This window comes from Calypte anna, chromosome 2 (assembly GCF_003957555.1).
Source record: "Calypte anna isolate BGI_N300 chromosome 2, bCalAnn1_v1.p, whole genome shotgun sequence".
Taxonomy (NCBI): domain Eukaryota; kingdom Metazoa; phylum Chordata; class Aves; order Apodiformes; family Trochilidae; genus Calypte; species Calypte anna.
In genome coordinates this window covers 18,728,740-18,752,164 of record NC_044245.1, presented here as the reverse complement: position 1 = coordinate 18,752,164, position 23,425 = coordinate 18,728,740, and the positions used below count along the sequence as shown (strand labels likewise).

Below are 23,425 nucleotides of genomic sequence, written 5' to 3'. Positions count from 1 at the left end.
ATTAGGTAGCTGATAAATATTGAGTGAGACAGGAGACAATCTCCCAATAATCATATGGAAAAAGCACTAAAAAGAACAGACTCCTGGAAAAATGAGTGAAATGCACATTAGAAGGAAATGGTTCTTGCAAAAAGTGTGCTGCTGATGATAGCATAGAGACTTAGAGAGATTAGCACAAAGAAAAGATAATCTGATTTAAAATGGAAAAAATATGTGCTTTTTCTCAGGACATTTTCACTGGAATGAGGGGGCAGGAAAATAGATAAAAGGCCACCAAACCAGCAGAAATAGGTATTTGTCTGAAAACAAGAAGGGGACATGAGACTCAGCTATAAGAGAAATACAGTAACACAAGTTACTTAATGACAAACAAGAATAGATTTAAAGTCACACAGTGAAGTGCACTACTCCATAATAGGGATAACTATGAATATTGTGTGATGAGATGATTGTACAGCAAGTGCTGTGCATGTCTTCTCACTGTAGTGAAACCTGAGCACATTGGTTACAAACTGCTTACTGTCAGTTACCTTACAAAGGAAAAAGAAACATTAGAAGAAAAACAAGCTCAAAGAATAGCTTGGCATTGTTGAAATCAGGGAATCAGATCACTTCACACTTGTGGTTTCCATGGGTATTTAACAATGCACTGTATAAACTTCAAAACCATAAAATGTAGCCTCTCAAGACATGATCTGGAGTCCACCATATTTACAATCCAGAAAACAATGTAGATCACACACACAATCCACTTTCTGGGGCAACAAAGTACCTTACACATTCATTGCACATACATAAGATGTCATAGGCTACCCACTTACTGTAAAATGCTTTTAGTTAGTCAGCAACAGCAGTACATGTAAGAAGAGGACAGACTGTAAACCCAAATAAACTTATCTCTGGATCTGTGACGTCAGCAGAGCAGTTTTCCAGCACAGTATTTCAAATATTTATGTTTTTGTACTTATCATCACCATAAATTTCTCATCATTATTATGATGGGAAATTAGATTTCCTAGAAGCAAATAATTGGATAAATTCCAAAGTTACAGTACTTTTGTTTTGTACTACTAAGATACAAATCTGGAGAACTAGACATGTCAAGTCACAGAGCCATTTTGATATAAATAGCTGAAAGTCTTATTAAGTCACAGAGACATTTTGCTATGAGGTCTCTTTCAACAAGGAAAACAGTTTTTAAGGCTCTGAATTTATGGATTGCAAATTTTTTTTAGTGACATTATTTTCAATTATGGAAACTAAAGTCAAGCTGTGTGAACTAGTCAACCTAATAGTTATTTTCTTTTATTTGATGAACTGAGTTATAATAAAATAGACATATTAACACGTTTCTTTTAAATACTGGCTATATTCAGCCAATTACAAATTTATATGAGAAAACTACATTAAAATAATGTAGTCCAAAAATAACGAGTCCAAGTGCTGTATACAAATTATTGAGGCATTCTACTCTTACAATACTAAGAATGATTTAAAACTGGATTATTAGTATGAATCAAAAAGAAGATGTGTGGCTGTGCACAGGGGATGCTACGTATTCTGTTATGGACTATGGACCATGCCTGTCCTCCGCTGCAGTGTAACTCCACCTGTAAAATACAACTCATAATACTCACCTCTCTCGGGGGCATTTGGAAGTACTAGGCTGGTAAAATGCTTAAGTACTAAGCAGTACCATCATGTTAACATCACATCATCAAGGCAGGGACAGTGTTATGGCAGCCAGCTATGGCAGCAAGCCATTTATCACATCAGCAAAAGCAGTGATCAACTCCTGAAAGTTTAAATTTTGTTTCACTTAAAACAGTCTTAAAACAAGTATTTTCATTAATGAATTACAGGTGTGATTTCCCAGGCTATCTGTAGTTTGCCACACATTTTAATCACATGCAACTGAACAGACACATTCTTACCTCAACATCCTTTTTGAGTTTCTCAAGGAACATCTTTTTGTTATTCTCATCAATATGAATCTTTTGACCATCGTTTATAAAATCATTGTCTTTGAACGTCGGCAGCTCTTTGGCCTAAAACAAACCAAAACTCCTGTAAGAGCAAGATCACAAAGAGGAGTGTGGTGAACTCCTATGGTTCCCCTGCTGGCAGAGGCACCCCAGCACCCACCCTGTGCCCCAGAACCGGCACCGCCGAGGGGACGCCGAGGTGCCTACCACAGCTGCACCCACGGAGCCGCTGGCTTCCTTTAGCTCTCCTGTAAATGGCCTACAAGGTGGAAGTTTCCTGGGCCTGCAGCAAATGTAGCTGAGACTAAACCTTTGACTCAGTACTTGATTTGCATTGAACCTTTGTTTGCATCAAGCTTCTTCCAAGATGCCACTTGTCAAAGCGGCAGTAAGGGAAGTCAAGACACAACCCACACCACGTAACAAAGTGCCTGCAGCAGATCTCATGGATGAAGCCAGATTGGACTGTGTTTTACATAGCTACTGTGAATGTTTATAAATGCCTAATACCAAATGATTATTTAAAAAGCATCAAGTGAACATGAATTATGTAATTATGCTGCCTAGAAGTTAGAAATGCCAGAGCAGACCATTGTCTTTTAAATAAGTAATTAAACTTTCTTGATGTTGGAGCATTAGTTGATAATCTTCACCTCTCCTGTGAAGTGATTTGCAACAGCACTAAGGAAAGCCAGAAACTTTCAGATGAGCAGCACAAACCCAGAAACTGCTGGTTTCAGTATTAAGACCCCTCAAACAGGCTCCATGTTCTGAGGGCTTGAAGTTTACTTAAAAAAAAAAACTAGCATGCCAACAAACAAAAACACAGTAGCTTCAGGTTATTTAGCCAAGCAAACTAGAAGTAATAGAGGCTTCTGCAAGTCTTTTAAAAAACTGTCCCATTAAAAGCAATGACCAGCCTTTCTGCCTGCCCTCACTTTTAATCAATAGTAGGGAAGAACATTTTCTTTATGAAGGAAGTGTTCAAAAAAAAACAAGTTCTGCCTGCCCTCAATGACCATGAACTGATAAGAACTTTGAATAAAATAATTTCCTCTTGATTTTCAGTTAGGAATGAAAGGCACTTAACATCAGCCTACTGCAATGTCCTCCATAAGTTTAACTACTCAGACATTGTTTATAACCTAACTGGAGATGGTATTTTTCATAAAGGCAATTTTCTTCCTACACCACAGTAAGGAAAAGAAACTCTGAGGGTCTCTTCTCCAAAATGTACAGAAGACATGTTTTAATGCACAGTATTAAAATGGGATCATCAAAGACCCTGAAATGCCCTTAGAGATCTTCACAATGGCCAAAATGTCTTTTCACTGTTGGGTTGTGCACCCACAAGTGGCCAAAATATGCTGTTCCCCAACTGTCCAAATTTATGTGAATTGCTTAAGATCCCAGAATGCTGTTTCTGTTCAGATAATTGACCCTTCTTTTCCAATAATTGCCCAAGACTATTGAAGCAATTAGTAACATTTTAATAATTATGAATCCATGCTGAATCCATTGCATCCTGGCACCTAGGAACTCTGGAAAAAAATAAGATCCTAGTCTGGTTGTTCTGATTTATTCCTGTGTTGCATGTAGAATGTTTTGACATATTAAAGTACCCTCCAGTAACCTCTAGATAGAGACTCTCTATTTTAATTTAAAACAAAAAGAAAAAAAAACCACAGAGGTGAGATGGAGATCTAAACTTCATCCATCCCAGAATCCTCCTATGGAGAAGCCATCCTGCAGTGCTTTACTTAATGGTGTTAGACACTTCTTTAAGTTCACAATGAATTGTTTACTACAATATGACAGCACAGTGTGCATTGATTTTCTTTCTGGCCTACTCAGTATATCATTTAGGATGAAAAATAGTAGGGGAAACATCAGATAAACATTCCAGACTAACAGCTGTAGAGATTATCATACACAATTGAGCAAACTGTCACAGAGAGGGTGAACTCTGCAGAGGCGGGACTGAGGATCCAGGGATCTTGCCAGCACCAGAAGATGGAATCCAGTGCGTGGGATGCTTAAGAATGGAGAGGAAATTTGGATGAATAAATTAGAGATGATACAAGGAAAAGAATGCAGGAAACCAAGCCTCTTCATTTCTAGCCCAAAGTAAAAAAAAAAATTCCCTCAATTATTTTTGCATCTCATATATCCAAGCTATTTATTAAACTAGGGAGAGGTTAGAGTGAAACAAACCCATTAACTCTGAAAAAAACCCCCAACTATTAATGCTGTTTAAAGCTGGGGGGCTGGGTAAAGAGGAAGGATGTGCTTGTGGTTAAGATGCTGAGATGCACGTTGTTTATCTCTAGGCTCTGCCACAGACTTCCTGCAGAGCCCGGCACCGGGCAGCCAGACCCAGTGGGCTGTGGGAGGGGGAAAGATGCTTCTCCACTGAAGACAGTCCAAGCTTCAGTAAAAACAAACACCACCTTTCTGGAAAACACTAGAGCTAGTGCAGGTGCCACACTCCACTTTAACCTTGTCTGTAGTCTATTTTTAATAAAAGTGAGGCAGCAAAGCTGACCCAGTCGCATTTCTTGTCTGCCAGCATGAGACCCAAGGGGTATTCCTAAGAAACTCAGGGCAGTGAATCAGATCTCCCAAAACCCCAAACTCTTCACTGTTTTGTGTGCAGTCTCCCCTAGTCCTCAATAATATCTCTGAAGATTTTTATCTGAGGTATTATTTCTTTACCCAAGTGCCTGTAGCTGTGAAGTATAGAATTGCTTAAATTAAAATCCAGTACTGAGACATGCAAAGAAAAAAGGAAGAAAGAGAAGCAGTGAAACTGCTATAAGAAACTGAAACTAAAAACCTATGTCAGGGGCTCTTGTCACCACACTATTTGTATGATGCCCTTTTTTTTTTTTTTTTTTTTTTTTTTTTGTGTGTGTGTGTGTGTGTGTGTGAACTAGACAATACCATTCTTCCAGTTTATTTAAAGGTGAATAACCCTAGGATATTGTTGCAGTCTTGAATATTACTAATGAAGCCAGCACTAGCAGTGATTCTAGTAGTACTTTAACTGAAACCCATGTCTTAAAATTTATTTGTGGATTTAGGAATTAAAACTTATGAAATATGCAACTACGAGGGACTCCTGTAGTCATTTAAAATTCATAATATGTGCATTCATGCTGAAAAATCCTAATATGTATATTTTGTTCTTATGCATTGTAATAATTACAAAGAAAACCACATTGTGTCAGTTTAAAGCACTATGTGAATGAAGAAATAGAGACTTTGCTTTAATGAAATAATTGATACAGTTAATTTTTAATGAAGTCTCAAATATTTCCAATGAAGCAAAATCCTTGTTGGAAAAAGATTCTCCTAGCTAGTAATTCATTAGAATGAACATATCACTATCATTAAAGAACTAAATATTTTAAGAGCTGCACAGGAGATGAACATCTAACTACTTCCACTAAATTAATAATAGATTTCTTTTCTGAACCATCTCCATTGTTTTTAATCCCCTAGTTAAAGATGCAAGAAAGGCACAATATATATTACAAATATTGAGTATTTATTTATTAAAAATCATGTTATTCTCACACTCCAGGTTTGCATTCCAAAGTTTGCCATGGTCACAGAGAATTTTAATCGCAGGAAGATTTTTCTGCCTTTGAAAAGGCTGAAAAGCAATAAAGCTTTCTTTGAGTAAGATGACAGAATGATCAAGACTTAGTCAAAAACAAAATTATGGTAAAACAGCCCTCTGAAAATTGTTTTTGAGAAAACCTCAATCATTGAAAGGTAAAGACCAGGTGAAGCTTTATTTCTATATGAACACGGAAGTAGATTTTGCAGCTTTCTTATCACATCTCAATTCTGCAACCCATGTGTTTAAGTGGGTATTAGCAATTGCTTTTTTCCTCAAAGGGATTCTGATGCACCACAACCAAAAATAATAATCATGGCTAACACTAATGCTGACGTTTTAGAAGAAGCTTGCTGAAACAACTGTAGGACAGTTAAGTTTTAGAATAAGTCCTGGACTGAAAAAAATGCACTGTCTTCACAACCTGGCAGCATTTTCTCACCTAAGAAAGGCAAAGATTAGGATGCAGGAGAAATGCTGCAGAGCAGTCTTCCTGTTTGCTTGGAACTACCTAAGAGTCATGTTATTCCCACAGCCAATCATGGCAGAATTTGGCTTGGAGTTTGTAACTTTTGAAAATGGCATAAAACATCTGCCAAGAGTGAAGTTCCACACCCTGGCTTTCTTTTTACAGTGAATAGCTCATATATAAATTTTTAAAGAAAGATTAACTAAGTTAGATTAACTTCTATACTGTCTGGGCTCACCAGCATGTATCAAAGGCAGTATTTTTTAAAAAAAGGTTTGTATGTTTAATAGAGTGTGCAATAATTTGGCACAGCTGGGTTTGACTGAATCAAAAAGTCTGGAGTCACTAGATCCACAAGATGGAAGAGTAACTGGAACTCTCTTTGGAAGGCTGAAGATTGCAACTTCTTCCCTCCAGCAGCAATGGGAGCTGGGTCCAAACTTTCTTTGCACAATTGGCTTTGTCCTAGACAGGGGTTCCAAACCATACAAGGGGCTGCAGATGCACTTTCCATCACAGAACTGTAAATTGCAATGGGAATAGGCTGTAACCCCAAAATGGGGTCTGAGAGGAACACTGCGATGGTTTTAGCCAGCATAACAAGCACTTTTGTAGGACAAAAACACTGCACAGGATACTGTGGATGGATTAGGAATTCAAGTATCTACTGAAGCAGTAACTACACATTGAATGCTCAGGGAAATGCATCCAGAATTATCTCCAGGGTTAAAGTCTTCCTGCTGAAAATTGAACGTGAAACATATAAACTGCAAGACCAATTTAATATTTGAAAATTATTTTAAAATATGGAAAGCGTATTTTAAACAAACAAACAAAAAAGACAAGGACAAAATAATTTGTTTTGAAAAAACAGTAATGGGGTTGGTGTCATGTGGAGGCTAAATACTGAAATAGGAATTGGAACTCAATGTCTACTCCTATCTTTGCCTTGCATTGCAAAGTGATGTTTTGGAAGTTATAATGTCTTTATATGCAACTTCAGAATTTATATTTCACAGAGGAATCCAACACATGCCATGTGGCTCAGCATATGAAAAAGACTGAAATCACCAAATGAAGTAAGCAAAACAATGCTGTTCTGAAATTAGCAATTTTGAAGCAGGAAAAAACAGCTAAGATTTTGGGTTGATCTATCTTGAATGAAGTTTTAGCTATTACTATCAAAAAAATCCAGGAAAAAATGTAACTCGAGATGGAGTAATCTTGCTGCTATACCCAAATCCTTTTTTTAGTCATTACTGTCCTCTCAGAAATCAGTAAATTCCTGTGTGTTCTAATATAATATAAAAGGTAAAGCACAGAAGTGATATGTTACATCAAGTAGCATCTTCCAATCTAAATATCAGAGGTATGTATGCGCCATAAAATTTAACTAAGATGTAACATAGCTCTCAACTACAGCTTTTTTTTTTCCAAAAGGAACTTGAATAGAAAATCTCTTATTCAAATTAATTTAACGTTGTTTTTATGCATTTACACTTATTTATGAAACAACACACACTACAGAGGTGGCAGTGAAACCAGTTTTGGATTAATTTAAAAGCATGTTCTGATCTCTGAAATTGCTCAAGAAAGATGAAATATGGTGGGCTTTAGTTCAGTTAAGATTTTATTTTTCTTCATATTTCCTTTGGAGCTGCTCACTCACAAGCAACATGCTTAAGTTCTTTTTAAGTACAAGTACACTCAGCTGGAACTGCTAATTTGATGCCATACTGCAAGCCGAGCATAATTGTGAGCAGAGAGACCACCAGGGGAGCTCTGCATTATCCTGGTTTCACTTAAGAGGGCAAAATTGTCCAAGGAATGAATAGAAAATGCTTGCTATTAAAAAAATAAACATAAAAAACAAAGACAGTTAAAAAGCATAAAAAGAAAGAAGCAGCTGTCAGAATTTGACAATTGTTGAAATGCATTGTTATTTTAAAATTGAAGAAATCTTTAAGTGCATGTTATGATACTTGTTGCCAAGAAGGTGATGCCTTTGTTATGAAAAATATCACATATAATGCAAATGAAATGAATTCTGTTAGGGTGAAATCAAAGGGATGAAGCTTGTCTCTGCACTGATTATCACAAAATTATGAAATTACAGTTTCAGGGCTTATCATCAGTATGTTAGGATACTAAACAGCTGAAGACAGTCAAACAGAAAACAGGACAGAAAAGTAACATTCTCAAAATCATTCCAGCCAGCTTTTCTTCCTAAAAACTGATAAAAAAGTGTTGACAACTAATACATATTTTACACTACAAAACTAAAGTAGAAAAAGCACTTCTGATTACTTATTTTACACTTAATTAAATCTTTCTGTATAATTGACCACCCTTATTTATTAATTGAGTAAATAACAAGATAGGATAGACATTCAAGAATATCATCCTTTTAGCCAAGTTTGCCAATTCAAAGTAATTTACCTAACTTTGCAGTCTCCATTTGAACATTCCTCATGTTTTCTGGCTTCTGCAGCCTTAAAAGAAGCTAACACACTATGCTCAATATTCTGAAAACCATTTGTTTACTTGAATATTGGCTTTTGAAATGAAATGTGAATTACTTAAAAGCCTACTTAAAAACTACAGCATTGCCAGATGTTCTAGGCCTGTATTTTAGCACCAAAAGCTTCCTGTGTTTTATTACTCTTCTGTTTTTCAAATGTGAATAGTAGTTGATACCTTTATCATAAGTAATTAAATAACACTGCCATTAATGGGACTGCTATTATTATTAATGTCATTTCAGGGTGTTATTAATAAATTGATGATTTAAATTGCCTCTGGCTAAAAATTAGTTAATAAATTACTACACCAGCCAAGTATTTGAGATTGTCTGGGTTTGTTTAATTATTCAGAGCAATTTCTTCTAACACAGAAGATGACAAAATCTCTTCGGAGCATTTACTAAATATGCCTTTTTTTCCTTTTTCAAGACAAAATTTAACATTAAGAACTTAACATCTTTAAGATTGGCCTGGAATGCCCACAAAAGACAACAAAAAACTTTGAAATAGTGAAGTCAACGTAAGAGAAAATGGAAAGGAATAAACATTCTACAGGGCTCACACTTGCCAGTTACAAATGATGGGCCATTTACATACTGATGCCCATGCAGTCCTCAAGGCCCTGAAATCAGTGCCCAGCATGCAGGGATACATCCCATGATAGCAGGACTTCAGCACTGCTCAGTTTCAACAGCAAACTTTCCTTGTCTATTTGTATAAATATAGTTTCTTTATTTTAGCGTAAAAGCTATTTATTTTTATTTAAGCTTAAAAACTATGTCAGAAACACTTGAGTAGTTTAGATAAGGAAACCACTGCAGTTTACTGCTTACTGTAGGAGATTCAGATTGCTGTGGCAATGAATATTTTGAACATCCACAACACAGGCAAAGGAGAGGATTCTTCTAACCCTTTCAAATCAAACAGCAGAATCCAAGATTTAGATAAAAAACATGTAATAAGCAAAATATTATTTTTTCCTTGCTTACATCCCTAAGTCTTTGTCAAAGTGTTTGTAAAATGTTGTTCCCTCTGTGAAGTTAGACATCTGCCCAAGTGATTCCCTTTCTTAGAAATATTTGTTCTGAGTGTTAAGCTTGTGGCTTCCCACAGCATTTCATTGGCATTTGAGGGGAACGATGAGTGACAGAAGGCTGTTCTAACAGCCTCAGCCCATCTGCCTCCAGCATCACCAAGCTTAGTGTAGTTCTGTCTTCAAGAAATCAATTACCTTTGAAATAAAATAATGTGTGAGATTTCAATTAGCAGCAGCAGAATTGGAGGGACCAGGTCTTTTTATATTTCTTCCAAAGTAGTAGTCAAAAGGAAAGGGGACATTCTAGAAACATTGAAGTTGATAAGAATTTTTGTTATTAGTTATGATTTCACGTTAAATTTAGTAAATAATTGTTTTATACAGGTATGCAAAACTACAAAACTTTGTTTTAACTTGGCTATAATCAAGTTCAATAGTAATTTTAGCATGAACTTAAATAGGAACAAAATTAACCATAGTACGTGTACACTATTATTAAACTATTTATTATTATGAGACATACTCCTAAAACTCATGAAAACCAGGGCAGTAAATATCTGCATAGTATCAGGTACTGCTTAACCAAATATATATAATATTGTTAAATTTTACATTATTATACCAAGCATTAATGTTACAACCTGAAGCAGTCCCATCCAAATAATGTGTCCTCCTCATTTCTATCAGATTATTTTAGTACTACCAGTGCAGGCTTTCAATGACACTAGGGATTGTTTGCAAGACACTGAAGGGTTAATTCTTCTGCTTTAAAAACACTAGAGTTGTGCTACTAAACAAGAATAAAAACAGACCACAAGAAAAGAATGAAGACCATTCAAGATGTGATCTTGAGGCTCCAGTGCATCAGAAGAGAGCTAATGCTATGATAATTCCAGTTGGCATCTGGGACATGGTTGTTGCTTAATGCTTGAAGAAGAATTTTAAGTGTTTTTGTCATACATTAGGACACAGTGGAAAAACTCTGCAGAGTTTTTTATGCAGCCAGAACTGTAGGGCTGACAGCTACTGCATGCCCCTTACTCATTACAGCAATTGTGTGATCTGTAGAAGACTCAAAGAGGCAGGTATGGCAAAACTAATGCTGAGGAGAAAAACAAATTATCTGAATGAAACTTGAGGACAACATAAAATTAAGTCTTTTATGTTAATTGCTGAAGGACGTTATGCTAATCCAGAAGGAATGTGCTTGGAAAAAATAAGAAAACAAGTGTCATAGGTTCCTAGATTACACCAAATCTCTTAGATTTGATGTCTTTGATGACGGAGACTAGGTCCCACCTTCACTTATCTATAGAATCTCTATAAAAACATCTCCTCAAGTGCCATCCAGCTATTTCACTGAAACCTCAGAGATATGTTGATTTTGAGAACCTTAAATTTTCCAAATAAACTGGAGTTAGAGTTGGAGAAAAATAAAGTGATCAATTTTCTTTTAGAGTAAAGTTTAAGCCCAGAATCTGGGGGAGACTAATTCTCATTACAGCTATATGTACATCTATCTCTGCTAATTGGTCACTCATTTGTATGAGCTTTATGTACCCAAAGGTTCTCACAATTCAAGGTTTGGTTTATCTTTGCATTCATATTAGAAGTTGTGCCACATCACATAATTCCATTAAATGACATGGAGTATTCAGAAATTTCAAAATTAAAGAGCAAGAGAAGGAAGATGAAGAAGCAGGAGGGAAGAGAAGAAAGTCCTGATGTTTTCCTACTCCAGGGCAGGCCCTGAAGAAACTAAGAAGAGAAGAGAAAAAAGGAAAAGGAGGAGGTAGAGGATTGTCTCACTTACCTCTGAAATCTCAACACCATTGCAAACCAATATTCATAGGTCTGCAGAAAATAGAGGAAAGATAAAGGAGGGAATAAGGTAGAACTCAAGAGGGGAGAATATGACAGAAAACAAAGAAAAGAGGCAGAACAGCACTGGTTATGTTTGTCCTGAGACTAGCTAGCAGGTTAGATAACTGAAAAAGAAACAGAAATGCACCATACCTTTTCTTTGTCACTGGCTTCTCGAGCCACAGTAGAGCCCTGAAACAGAAAAAATGGATCTAAAAATGTGCATATGTCAGAAGCTAATTTGAAAATGTTACGATAACAGGTCAAAAAGTGGAGGAACTGCATCCTTCTGAACCTGAGAGCTGTTTTAAAGAAAGTTGATACAGTAAGTAGAATGCCCAGGGTGCTGCACTGCTGCAATCACTTGAAGAAGATGTAGCATCAGAGAAGAAAGATGGATTAAACCCCTGAATGCTCTACATCTATTCTCCTTCTTCTTGTATCTCTTTTTGAGATTATCATATTAGAAAAGTTGTTTGCTTGACAGACTTCTCATCTTTTTTGTGCCAATTTATCTGTATGGTTATGGAATTGCCTTTGCTATATAACTATCTGAACATATGTAATACACATTTGAAGAGGATGTCACAAAATATAAACACAAAAATATTTAAAAGATCACAAAGTACAAACAAGAACAAAGCACCTCACAGCAACATCAACTCAAAAGAAGAGATGAGACTAACTGTGGATTCACAAGGTTTACAGTGATTGCCAAAGACATTTTATTTTTTTTAAATTTGCTTTTACCTTAAAACCAGTAGGTAATATGGTGGTTTCTGATTAAGCTGGAGGTGACAAAAAATGGCTGTACATATATCTCTTTGCAAATTTCTTGGAGCAGGACCACATCTTTAAGTACTCTGTGTGTGTTCATCACATAATAGCACTCCAGGAAATAATAACTATAAACATGGTAATTGGCCACTGAAAGATGGGTAAATTAACTTTATCATTTGTTGAAATGTGTGCATTGGGTAAAGAAGTGTTGGAGTCATGCTAGCTTTAAGAATGTGAGGATTTCCAACCACAGCATTTTATACCATGTTTTATTCTGTTTGCAAAGAAAAACTTAAAAAGCTTAGAAAGGATGGAAAGAAAAGATAAATGGAGCACTATGCCTTGGTTACTATATATGGCTCAGTAAGCAGAGATTTCATTGCATTATATCATTAACTGATAATAAAGCCTGCTAAAAGACTGACATTTTAGTTTACTGATGATACACCTTCTATGTTGTATTCTGTGCTCCAACTGACTGCTCCAACAGGCTACTGGGCCTGAAAAAAAATCATCTGGAAACCAAACTGGAAGAAGAAAGTGGTTTTTAAATAGCAAAAATTAAGGAGACTGCCAAATTTAACACTGAAGTTATTGAAATAAAATGCCTCATTTTATTGAAAAAAAACCCCAACAGAATAATAAGCAGAAAAATACCTTTGAAATCCTATGCTGATCTGTGGTCTCTTAATACCTACACAGGTAAAGACTTGAACTTCAAGTGAGCTCTAAGCTGGTATAAAAATACTCACACATGAGAAATGACTCTGAAATTACAACAGCAGATGCTACAGCAGTGAAAATCTAGACAAACCTATTTATAATATATGCAGTGTCACTACAAATCTGCTCAGTGAAGGAGTTTGTTTTGAAGAGTAATATGATATTGACTTAAATGCAAGACAAGTTTATCTTTAAAGCAATTCTGTCCTGCTGGACAAAATGAGTAAGTACAGAAACATTCACGGAGGTAACCAGTAGCAATAGCTGTTGACATGAATGATAAGAATGTACTATGTATAATTTATTTCTGTTGTACTTTCATTCCTTTTTTATGCATCTGGACATTACGATGCTCTAAAATATGTATAGTTCTCTCAGATTAAAAATATATCTTCCTTTGGTAGGGTCTGCTGCCAATAACACTAAATACCAAAAATTGTTGACAATGTGGCTGTTAGGGCTTATAAATCAGGCTCAGTCAGCTATGTAAACCCAATTCCTAGGTAGATACTTGGAAGCTGGAAAAAATGTTGCAGTACGTAGCATTACAGATCTGTTACTATAAAAAACTAAATAGACATCTTAAAACAAGTTTGCAGATGCACTTAGTGGTTCAACACATAAAAATTAAAAGTATCAGAAATAGGTAGGTTCTAAGGGAAGCCTATATGGAGGAAATTAAAATACAGCCTTGCTTAGGGTAGACAGACTAAGACATTTGGGCATTTGTTGTAAGCACTCAATATTAACTACTGGCAAAATTGCAATGAGCTGATAAACCTTCTGAAACATAAGTATAATGCACCTTATGATAAAAGCAACAGAAATTTTTTTTTAAGAACCTTCTCTTTTTTTAAAAACTTGAATTACTTTTAAACTACAGAAAGAAGTATGAAGCTTTTGTATTAGCGATGTTCTTTGTTGGTAGCATTTTAATGGTTTAAATGATGGCTTTATTATATAAAAGCCCTCTGCAGAATCAGATGTGGCTTTCCATAATGTTGATAAAAAACCTTTAAGAAGCGGAATTATAATTGTACTTGTGTTAAGGGTTTTACCTTTAACCATTAATTACATTTAACAAACATGCCTCATTAAATTGCTTCATTTAAAACATGCGCAATACAAAGAAATTTGCACAATTTCTGTAAAACCATTCTTCAGATTTGCTTAACCTAGATGCAGAATGTAAACAAGTTAATGCTGGCTTTTACATAAAAATCTTTAATTAATTAAAATTCTGAGCAAAATTCAAGCATAAAAATAATCTAACATTTACTATAAATATATTAAGTTCCTTTGTCAGTTATTTTATCAGCAGTTATTTCTCACCTTTAAGTCATATTTTCTATAAACAGATAAACGATGACTGAACACATTTCTTGTAACAACCATATATACTTCAACTCCATCAACGGTAAGCCGGTACATGCCCAAAAACTGGGGAAGAAGGGTATTCCCGTGACACTCCACAATAAACTGCAGGAGCAAAGGGAAAAACAGAAATTAAAATTGGTATGTATTGTATGAATACAAATATTTATACATTTATAAGATAAAAACACCCAGAAACAACATCATCTATTTGCCGAAGGTCTATTTGTGTGGAGACAAACCTTCAAAAAATCATTCCAGAACAAAACCCTTCATCAGGATGTTATCCTGTTTTTAGGCCAGTGTTTAAAACATAAAATCTCGAACTGCTTAACTTTTAAGCCTTGACTTCTATAGACAACCTCATAGAAAAAGCAAGCTCTGTGTGGTAGACCTTTCTACTCTTAGGGTCCAAAAAGGCACATCAAAAGCACATAACATATTTGGTACCGATGTAAAGAAACAGTAATATTTTTTTTCAAACATCACACTGCTTTATACTCCAGAGTACTTTATACTCTGTTGTTCTAGAATGTATTTAACTTGTATGTTTCTCCTTCCTCAATATTCCTTTACTCTGATGAACACTCATGGTGCTGTCACCAGCAAGGGGTATTATTTATTATCATCAACTTTCTGCTAGTTCCTACATGATGGTTGCATAGACTTAAGCAGTGCAGTGCAGAATCCCTGTATGATTTTATTTATAAATAATTAAATTTCCTTAAAGTCACCATATTCCATTACCAGTGGGCTGTTAACCTTGAAAAGTTTGCCACCTGCACCTAAAGCCTACTACAGATTACAGTGATGACAAGAACTATTCAAGAATGATTATTTATTCTTAGAATAAAAATGTCCATGTTGTATTAATCCAAAAACCAACTTGAACACATACACCCATATTTTGTGGAACCAAGGAAAAGTTAAGCCACAATCATGCAAACCAGAAAAGGAGTCACCAGCTTTCCTCTTTCTTCTATTACCAATTCTCAAACAGAGGAATGTGGAGAAAAGTTAAGAATTCAAGCTCTGAATAGGAAACATGTAAACTAACAAACAGTCAGCTTTTAAAACAGATCAACTTTTAAATATTCATTGATACTGAGTTGCTGTTTCTTTTGTGCCAGACTGACTTGGTTATTAGAAACACATTATTCTGCAATACAGGAGACTTTAGAACAGGTTAACAGAATAAGCCATTTGGATTGTTTAGCAAAGATACTTGGTAACAAATAATATAACAAAGCTCTTGAAACCCTGGAGATTTTGCAATTTTGTGCTCCTCTACTAATTTTAAGGAATTTCTCTCAACCTAATACTGGAATCTGCACATACTGGATACAGACTTCCCTTATTTAAATGGCAAAATCAAACCCAGTTTTTTAGAAAGATTTAAGAACCCTGAAAATAATCCAGTCTGGCAAGAAACAAAATGAATGAACAGCAAAGATGGAAACTGTTGACTGCAAATTGAATGTAATTTTGACTAAGAGCTCTGACACGTGAGCTCTGCTGAATGTTGCTGGCTGTAACATCCCTTGCTGTCTGCCCTGACACTGCACTGGAAGTTACAAGCCCAAAGCAAAGGACACAATTCATGCCATGGTCGTGCCAGTTCAGAGTGAAATATTTTTAAGCTCAAAATACCTACAAATGGGCAAAACACCTTAATCTGCAGCAGAGGGTCAGTATATGCACATCAGAACTTTAGGAAGAAGACAGGTTTGCGTAGTGCAAAATACAAAGAATTTTGAGAGTAAAAGGTCACAAAAGCAATGTCAGTCCTGAGCAGTGTACAAAGGTTGATCAGTTTGCACCTAATGAGACTTCTGTGTTGCACAGATGCAGAAATTATAACTCTGAGTTCTTGAATGGGAGGATTTTCAGTCACAGGGCTGTTATCAGCCTCACAACACAGTTATAACACATTACAATACACATAGCTCATTCTAATTCCTCTTAGAGATCTCATCATAAAGTGAAATTACAACTGTTAGTGCTGAGGTTACAGAAAACTTGTTTAAAATACTGATGTCTATTATTCAAAACACATGGATAATTTTGTTATAAACATCAAGTGCTTGGCATATATCCTAAAAGTACTTTTCTAATGCTTCGTAGAAGGTGAGGTTTGTTTTTACAAAAACATGTACTGAGCAGTTCCATCTCCAAGATGATTAGGTTCTGCAAGGATGATAAAAGTGAATCTAGCATCCAAGAAGGGTTTATTGCCAGAGAATTCAGGTCATTTCACTCTTCAATAGATCCAGCCATTCAAAAGCTTAGGGCACTCAACAACAGAATTTGAATTCCTGTGCATAAATAAATACTATTACTCCAGTTTTCCATATGGGAATCTGAGCAGCAGAAACTATCTAAAATCACATAGAGAGGTTGTTCCACATGAAGGAATGGTAGCTCAGCATCTCAAGTACCAGACTAATAATCCCCTGCGCTTCCTCCCAACTGCCAAGGCACAGTTTTGACACTTAAACCATCTCCTTCAACCCTAACTCTCCCATTTTAACCTTTCTGGTCTCGTGCTTCCCCATCTGTAAAGCAGCAATGACATTAACATAGAATACGTGCAACATATCCACCATAATAACATGAAATAAATTCTTAGGTCAGCAATAGACAACCCCCTCCTAAACATTCTGCATTATGTGACAAGGAAAAAGGAGATTTAAAACCAGAGATTTAAGTCCCAGTTGCAAGCTAGGGTTAGCCATTTGCTAAGGCTGTTGTTTCAATTTAGTATCTTGCAAACAAGCCTTATGAAAGGGCAGTGTTACCAGCATGCAACACAGTACATAAAAAGCTCTGGTAGTACTTGATGAAAAGGGACTTGGCTGTGTTCTAGCAGGTTTGCTTCTCAAAGCAAACCATGTGTTCCAACAGTTGCTTTCTACTCACTGCTGACTGCAGAAATTTGCACCCTTGCAATTCAAAGAAAAGCCTCTAACATGATTTCAGTGTTACCCGTTATATAATTTCGTGTTCTGATGGGGAAACATAGGGAAGAGGGAGGAATGCCACTTTCTTTTAGCATCTACAAAGTTGGTCTAGAACTTCCTACCTTTGAAACTATCAATCCCCCATATCTGCATCACAGAGGAGGCAAAACGTGTCATCTGTTTGGGTGGGAGTCCAGCAGGACTTGCACTCGAGAATGTGGTTGGCAGATTTTCAATTTGTCCATCTTGATATAAATGAAGTAGCAATTTAGTCACCTCAAGGTGCTTTTAAGGAATGATTTCCTGAAGTTTCCCACTCACAGCTGGAATAAAAGTGAGCCTAGAAAATAAGCCAGTACATGCTTAACAGGACTGCTAAACTTCAGTAAAAGAAAAGACCTTCACTCCTTTACTTAACTCTTTCTAAAAAGAACATCACAACAATTCTATCAAGCAGCCTTGCTAAGTAACACTGTAATACTTAGCTAACACATTTAGAAGACCTTATATGCAGTAACAAAATCCATATTTAAAAAAAGAGTGCTATAATAAACACCCAAGCATTTTTTTGTTAGTTCAGACAATTTTCATTTTTTTCTGCACAGCTTCTCAACTTTCTATTTCAAATTCTCTTGCCTGCAATCAGAAAATACTCTCCACTAATGCATTGCATGGATATGCATTGGCACAAGGAATCACTCCACAAAAAAGAAGCTTAAAAAGTTGTCCAAAGAATTATGTAAAGTTTCAGAATATTCAGAGACATTATACTTGCTACCGCAACAAACGTGTCACTGGGCATGCTGATTTCTTCTGAAAGTGCTCTGCACAGCACCAGAAATAATCAATACATAAAATCACAGAATCACCATGGTTGGAAAAGACCTCTAAGATCACTGAGTCCAACTGTCACAGAATTACAGAATCATCATGGTTGGAAAGGACCTTCAAGATCATCAAGTCTAAGAATCAGCCCTACGCCACCTTAATCACTAAATCATCTCCCACAGCACCACATCTACCCATTTTTTAAATACCCTCAGTTATGGCAATTCCACCAGCTCCCTGGGAAACCTGTTCCAAGGTGTCACCATCTTTTGGTGAACAAATTTTTCCTAATATCTAATCTGAACCTCCCCTGGTGCAACTTGAACCCATTTTCTCTTGTACTATTGCTAGTCACTACGAAGAATGGGCCAACACTCACCTCACTACAACCTTCTTTCAACCAGAAAAAACCCACCATGCCTGCTAGAGCATGTCCTCAAGTGCCACATCTACACCATTTCTGAATACCTCCAGGGATGGTGACTTCACCACCTCCCTGGGAAGCCTATTCCAGTGTCTGACTACTCTTTCTGTAAAGAAAATATCTTCCTAATATCTAGTCTAAACCTCCCCTGGCGCAGCTTCAGGACATTTACTCTACTCCTATAGTTACTTGTGAGAAGATACCAACACCCACCTCACTACAAAATCCGTTCAGGTAGCTGTAGAGAGCTTCTATTACGTCTCCCCTCAGCTTCCTCTTCTCCAAACTAAACAATCCAAACTCCCTCAGCCACTCCTCACAGGACTTGTTTTCCAGACCCTTCACCAGCTTGGTTGCTCTTCTCTGGACTTGGCTGCAGCAGCTCCATGTCCTTGTAGTGAGGGGCCCAGAACCAAACCCAGTATTTGAGGTGTGGCCTCACCAATGCTGCATACAGGGCACTGAAAACATCTGCTGGTTAAAACCAGGCCTCAATAGAGCCCATGCAGCCAAGTCTGTTCTATTGGTTTGTATAATTACATACTCACTTATGAAATTTCACAACTTTCAGCGAATTTTTCGAATGTGTTTTTTGTTAGCCATTCCAGCCTGTAGTATGCACAAGCTGAATTCCATCTAGTTAACCCACATTAGTGAGTTTCAGGGTCACTTTTGCTATTGGAAACAGCAGGCCCATGAATGCAGGTGAGATGCAGACTGTCTGGAGACAAGAACACATGTTCTCATGTCTACTTTTTCTGGTTGTCGTGGTTTTTCGTATCAGAGCAACTTTATAGGTCAGTTATCTTAGCAGAGTTACTGTGATAGCCATGTTATGCTCAGCCTCTTGGATCACATGAGGAACCAGTTGAAGGCCCTTCCTTGTCTGTGTTTTGTCACAGATCTCCCATAAATCTTCAACTCTTACTACACTGGAACATACAGAGTGTCAGGGCCACCACTATATCATCTGCATCCTTCTTTGCATCTGCATTTAAATAACAGTACATCATATTTTGTTGCTTTGCCTTTTTACCCACCCTCTCCCTTTTTTTTGTGGTATGTACAGATGTAACTCATGAGGAAGCAGGGAGGGGGGGCTGGGGGAAGCAAGCCATTGATTACCCAAGCAAGTAGTGATGTGGATGGAGGCTGACACAGACTTAAATATAGCTCTGCTTTAGCAACCTACTGGCGTGGTGTTTGCCTTATCTCAGTGCAAACTTCCTGACATCTAGTCCCTGCTTTCTTTTCTGGGGTGTTCTCCAGCCCATGTAATCACCACTTCTGTGGCAAAACTGCTTTTAGTCTACAGTAGTGGGTTTTTATCTATTTATTATTTGACTGTTTCCTCCTACCTCCCACTCAATAACCTGATGCTATTCCTTAATTCCTGTGCAGTCCTAAACCCCACTCTTGGTGCCATTTCCCCTTTTTTCATGTTATTGCCTGTTTTTTTTTCCCTTTCATGTCTTCCTGTTTCTTTCATATCTTTTGCCTCTACAGGTATTTCCCCCCTCCTTTGTGCTGTCGTCTTCCCTCTTCTGCTCATTCTATTCTTTTCTTTCTCCCATTCACTTCCCTATCACTCTGCTGTTTGCAGCCTCCAGTAAATGGGTAGTCCCTTTCCTTTACCACTATTCACTATTTCTGCTGGTTGCCAGGGAGACAAACAGAGTGCAGTGGGTGTCAGTTCTGAATACAATTACCTGTGCAGGGAGAGAACGTGCAGTCAACAGAGACAGCCAACTATAGAAAACCTAAAGGGTATCTGCACTCATGAGTAGTTTTATACTGGAAGGATTGTATGCTAACAGTTCTGTCTTTTTCACTTGCTTTGAGATGGCTTCTCAATTTCTTTTCTTTACTGAAGTCACCTGGATGTCTGCACTGAGAAATAATAAATCCCTTCTGAAGTCCATTTTAATGAAAAATAAAAATAAAAAAAAAAGGTTTTCAGAAGGTGTTGGTTTTTCTGAAACACTCAACTTGCCTGCCTTTTTCTAAAAAAAATTTCTATCCCGCCCATCATTTATTCTCAAATTTTACATTAATTTAAGATTTAAAGCAAGTTTATCTCACTTGGAACAGCAGTGTATCTTGATTCAGACATTTCAGAAACTACAATACCTACAGAATTTAACTCAACTGTCACTTATTTCTGCCCTTCAAAATTTTATCTGCAGTTTAGAAAATACATTTATGTCAGTATCTAAAATAGTAAATTCTGCATTGTATGTAAATTAATGAATTTTTTGCACAGAACAATACATTCCAAAGAAATAAAAACACAGATTGCATAAATGCTGACATGAAAAGTTCTTCCTTAGGAGGAAGCAGGGTATTACTTGTTCTTCAAATACAGGACGAATAAATACAGGGTGCAATGCACTCACCATCTCAGATGCCTTTGCTGAGCTTTACTTTAACAATACAAAAGGGAGCAGTAGGTTTAACTCAATTTTTCTGGTCTGTGCTCTTGGAATCAAGAGCATAGGTTTAAAACAAAACTGCACTAGATTAGTATTTAAAATAAATATTTGATTTTTGCCCTCAGATACTTTTTAACATGAACTCACTTGATTAATTTGCACCTCAGTGAGCCAATGCAGCGACAGCTTTTCTAATATTCCAAAGTCTGACCCATTTGAGCACAGCAATGGTTCTAGTGCATTTGGTAAGCACGTGATGTTCAGCTGAAGTAACATCTAATGAGTAGCAAGAAAAGTTCTACTAATAACTCACAGTATACCAATAATATAAGCAGCCCTAACCAATTGCAAACTATCAGTAAAATGTGACTAAAAGGAGTAGGTGGCACTATGCACCATAAAATATTACAGTAGCAAGAAACTGGCTAGTGTGGAAATTCATGGCATGAGAACCTACCACGCCATATATATTTTTATTTACCATAACACTTAGAAACCTACTTGGTACATGTTTTAGGCTATTTTATAATTAAATGAAGATAAAAATCTGGTCCATGCACAATGGACTTTATGGTCTGGTCATAAATAATACGATGCTTTGTAAACTTATGCATGAAAGAGTCCCCCTGTTTGCCTAGAAGTGGTAAATTAAGTGGTTGGTTTCTTTTTTTATTTTTTTTTTTAACTTTGCAAGAGAAAATAGTAATCTCTAGTGTTTCTTCTACTTGGTATGAAAGTGTCAGAATCATCTGATGAGTTGACAGAAAGTGTCAGTGTTTAGACTGAAGCATTCACCATCTGTGTGAGGTTGTGGGCTTGATTGCCACTGTGAGACAAAAAAGGCATCACATCAGAGGGTAAATAAATGAATGCAATTAATAATTTTTAATAGAAACTATAATTTTAAATTGTCAGAAGTATTATTTACAACGCAATATTTTAAATTTGGAAGTGCTATATATATTGGTTTCTATAGTAATTTCTCCTGACACTTTTTCATTCATACTAAATATTCCTGGTTCACTTTTAGTTATTTATAGATTTCTAGTATGTATTTTGGTTTTTACTCATGATAATTTGTTTGTTTTTAAAGTAGTGGTAACACTGCTACATACTGGGATGCACCTAACTTTTGAAAAATGCCATGTGACACTGCAATGGGGCTCCACCCAGAAAGGAGAAAGCTGATAATTTGGCCAAACAAATTTAATTTCACTTCTAGCAAGTTACTTGCCATTTTGCCTCCTGAAAATAAGCTAAGATTTCTCTAAGATGTACAGTCATGTCCATTATAACTTTGATTAATTAAAAAGCAGGCAATCTAGACTTGGTATTTTTAGACAAGTTTACAGGCTATGCACAATTCCTACTCCTTTTGTAAGAACCAAAGTATAACAACTGTGTAGCTATTGAACCTTAAGTGAAATGGGAAGAACAACAACTGGATGGGTTTGTGGCTTATACATCTCCACGAACTCCAGTTCCTGATAAAATTATTTTTATTTCTATTTTCCAGTGGCAGCCTACATCTCTCTTTCTAACTTTCCGTGACTCACACAAAATCACTGAAATCCACCTCCAAGTAACAGACCTGTTCATTGGAAAACTGCCCTGCTGTTTTTCTGCTAACACTAACTCTCAGTGATTCAGAGTTTCAAAAGATGCAAGGAGCATGTCAGCTATTTTGCAAGTGCCAGGGGTAAAGGCTACTTGTGTCAATGAAGAACATGTCCAGAGTCTCATATTTCTGATTTGACATGGTCCCCTCCACTGTATTCTTTGTTTATAGATAGCTTTCCTTCTGCACTTATCATTAAGAAGTTCAAGCAGTCTTGGAAAACACTTGATAAGGTTTGTTTGGTCCCTAAGCAAGGACAGGTACTTTCAAGGTCTAGAATGACTCCATAAGCTTGGACCCACCAGTCTTAATAAGGAAATAGGCAAGTAAATATTACGGTTTCAATTAAACTTATTCAGAGTTTCAATGTGGAAGGAAAGAAACAAGCCTGGGAAAGAGAGAGCAAAGATATGATCTGTCATAAATGGTATGAATTTCACTCATAACCATGTCAAAAGTAACTTGACAATAATTACTGCCTTCTTAGGCAGGCAAAAGGGTGTGCAAGATAACAAGTGTTTACAAGTTGGTGTTGAGGACGGACAGATGGATCTAACTTCATGTTCTTTTGGGGTAATAGATCTCTAGCAAGGAAGACCTGGGAATGGGGGAAACACAGTCTTTTAAAGTGGGTCTGAACATGCAGACTGAAACTTGCAAACACAGCCCTGCTCCAGGAGCAACCTGGCACAGGCTCTGATGGAAGGGCATGACACCAGAAGTCCCAAACACAATCATAACTGGGCTGTGAAGCAAACTGAGTTGGGACAGACATTTTTACATATC

General features: G+C 36.6%; 1 protein-coding gene across 2 annotated transcripts in view; it reads right to left on the bottom strand.

The window, feature by feature from the left end:
• Positions 1-23,425, bottom strand: part of PIP4K2A (phosphatidylinositol-5-phosphate 4-kinase type 2 alpha) — a 105,646-nt gene that overhangs the window by 5,755 nt on the left and 76,466 nt on the right. For both annotated transcript variants that reach the window (XM_030446011.1, XM_030446012.1), the window contains exons 5-7: positions 14,336-14,482; positions 11,654-11,692; positions 1,935-2,048 (exon numbers count right to left, since the gene is read on the bottom strand). In XM_030446011.1, coding sequence (XP_030301871.1) covers positions 1,935-2,048; positions 11,654-11,692; positions 14,336-14,482 — 300 coding nt within the window. The remainder of the gene's footprint in view (positions 1-1,934; positions 2,049-11,653; positions 11,693-14,335; positions 14,483-23,425) is intronic.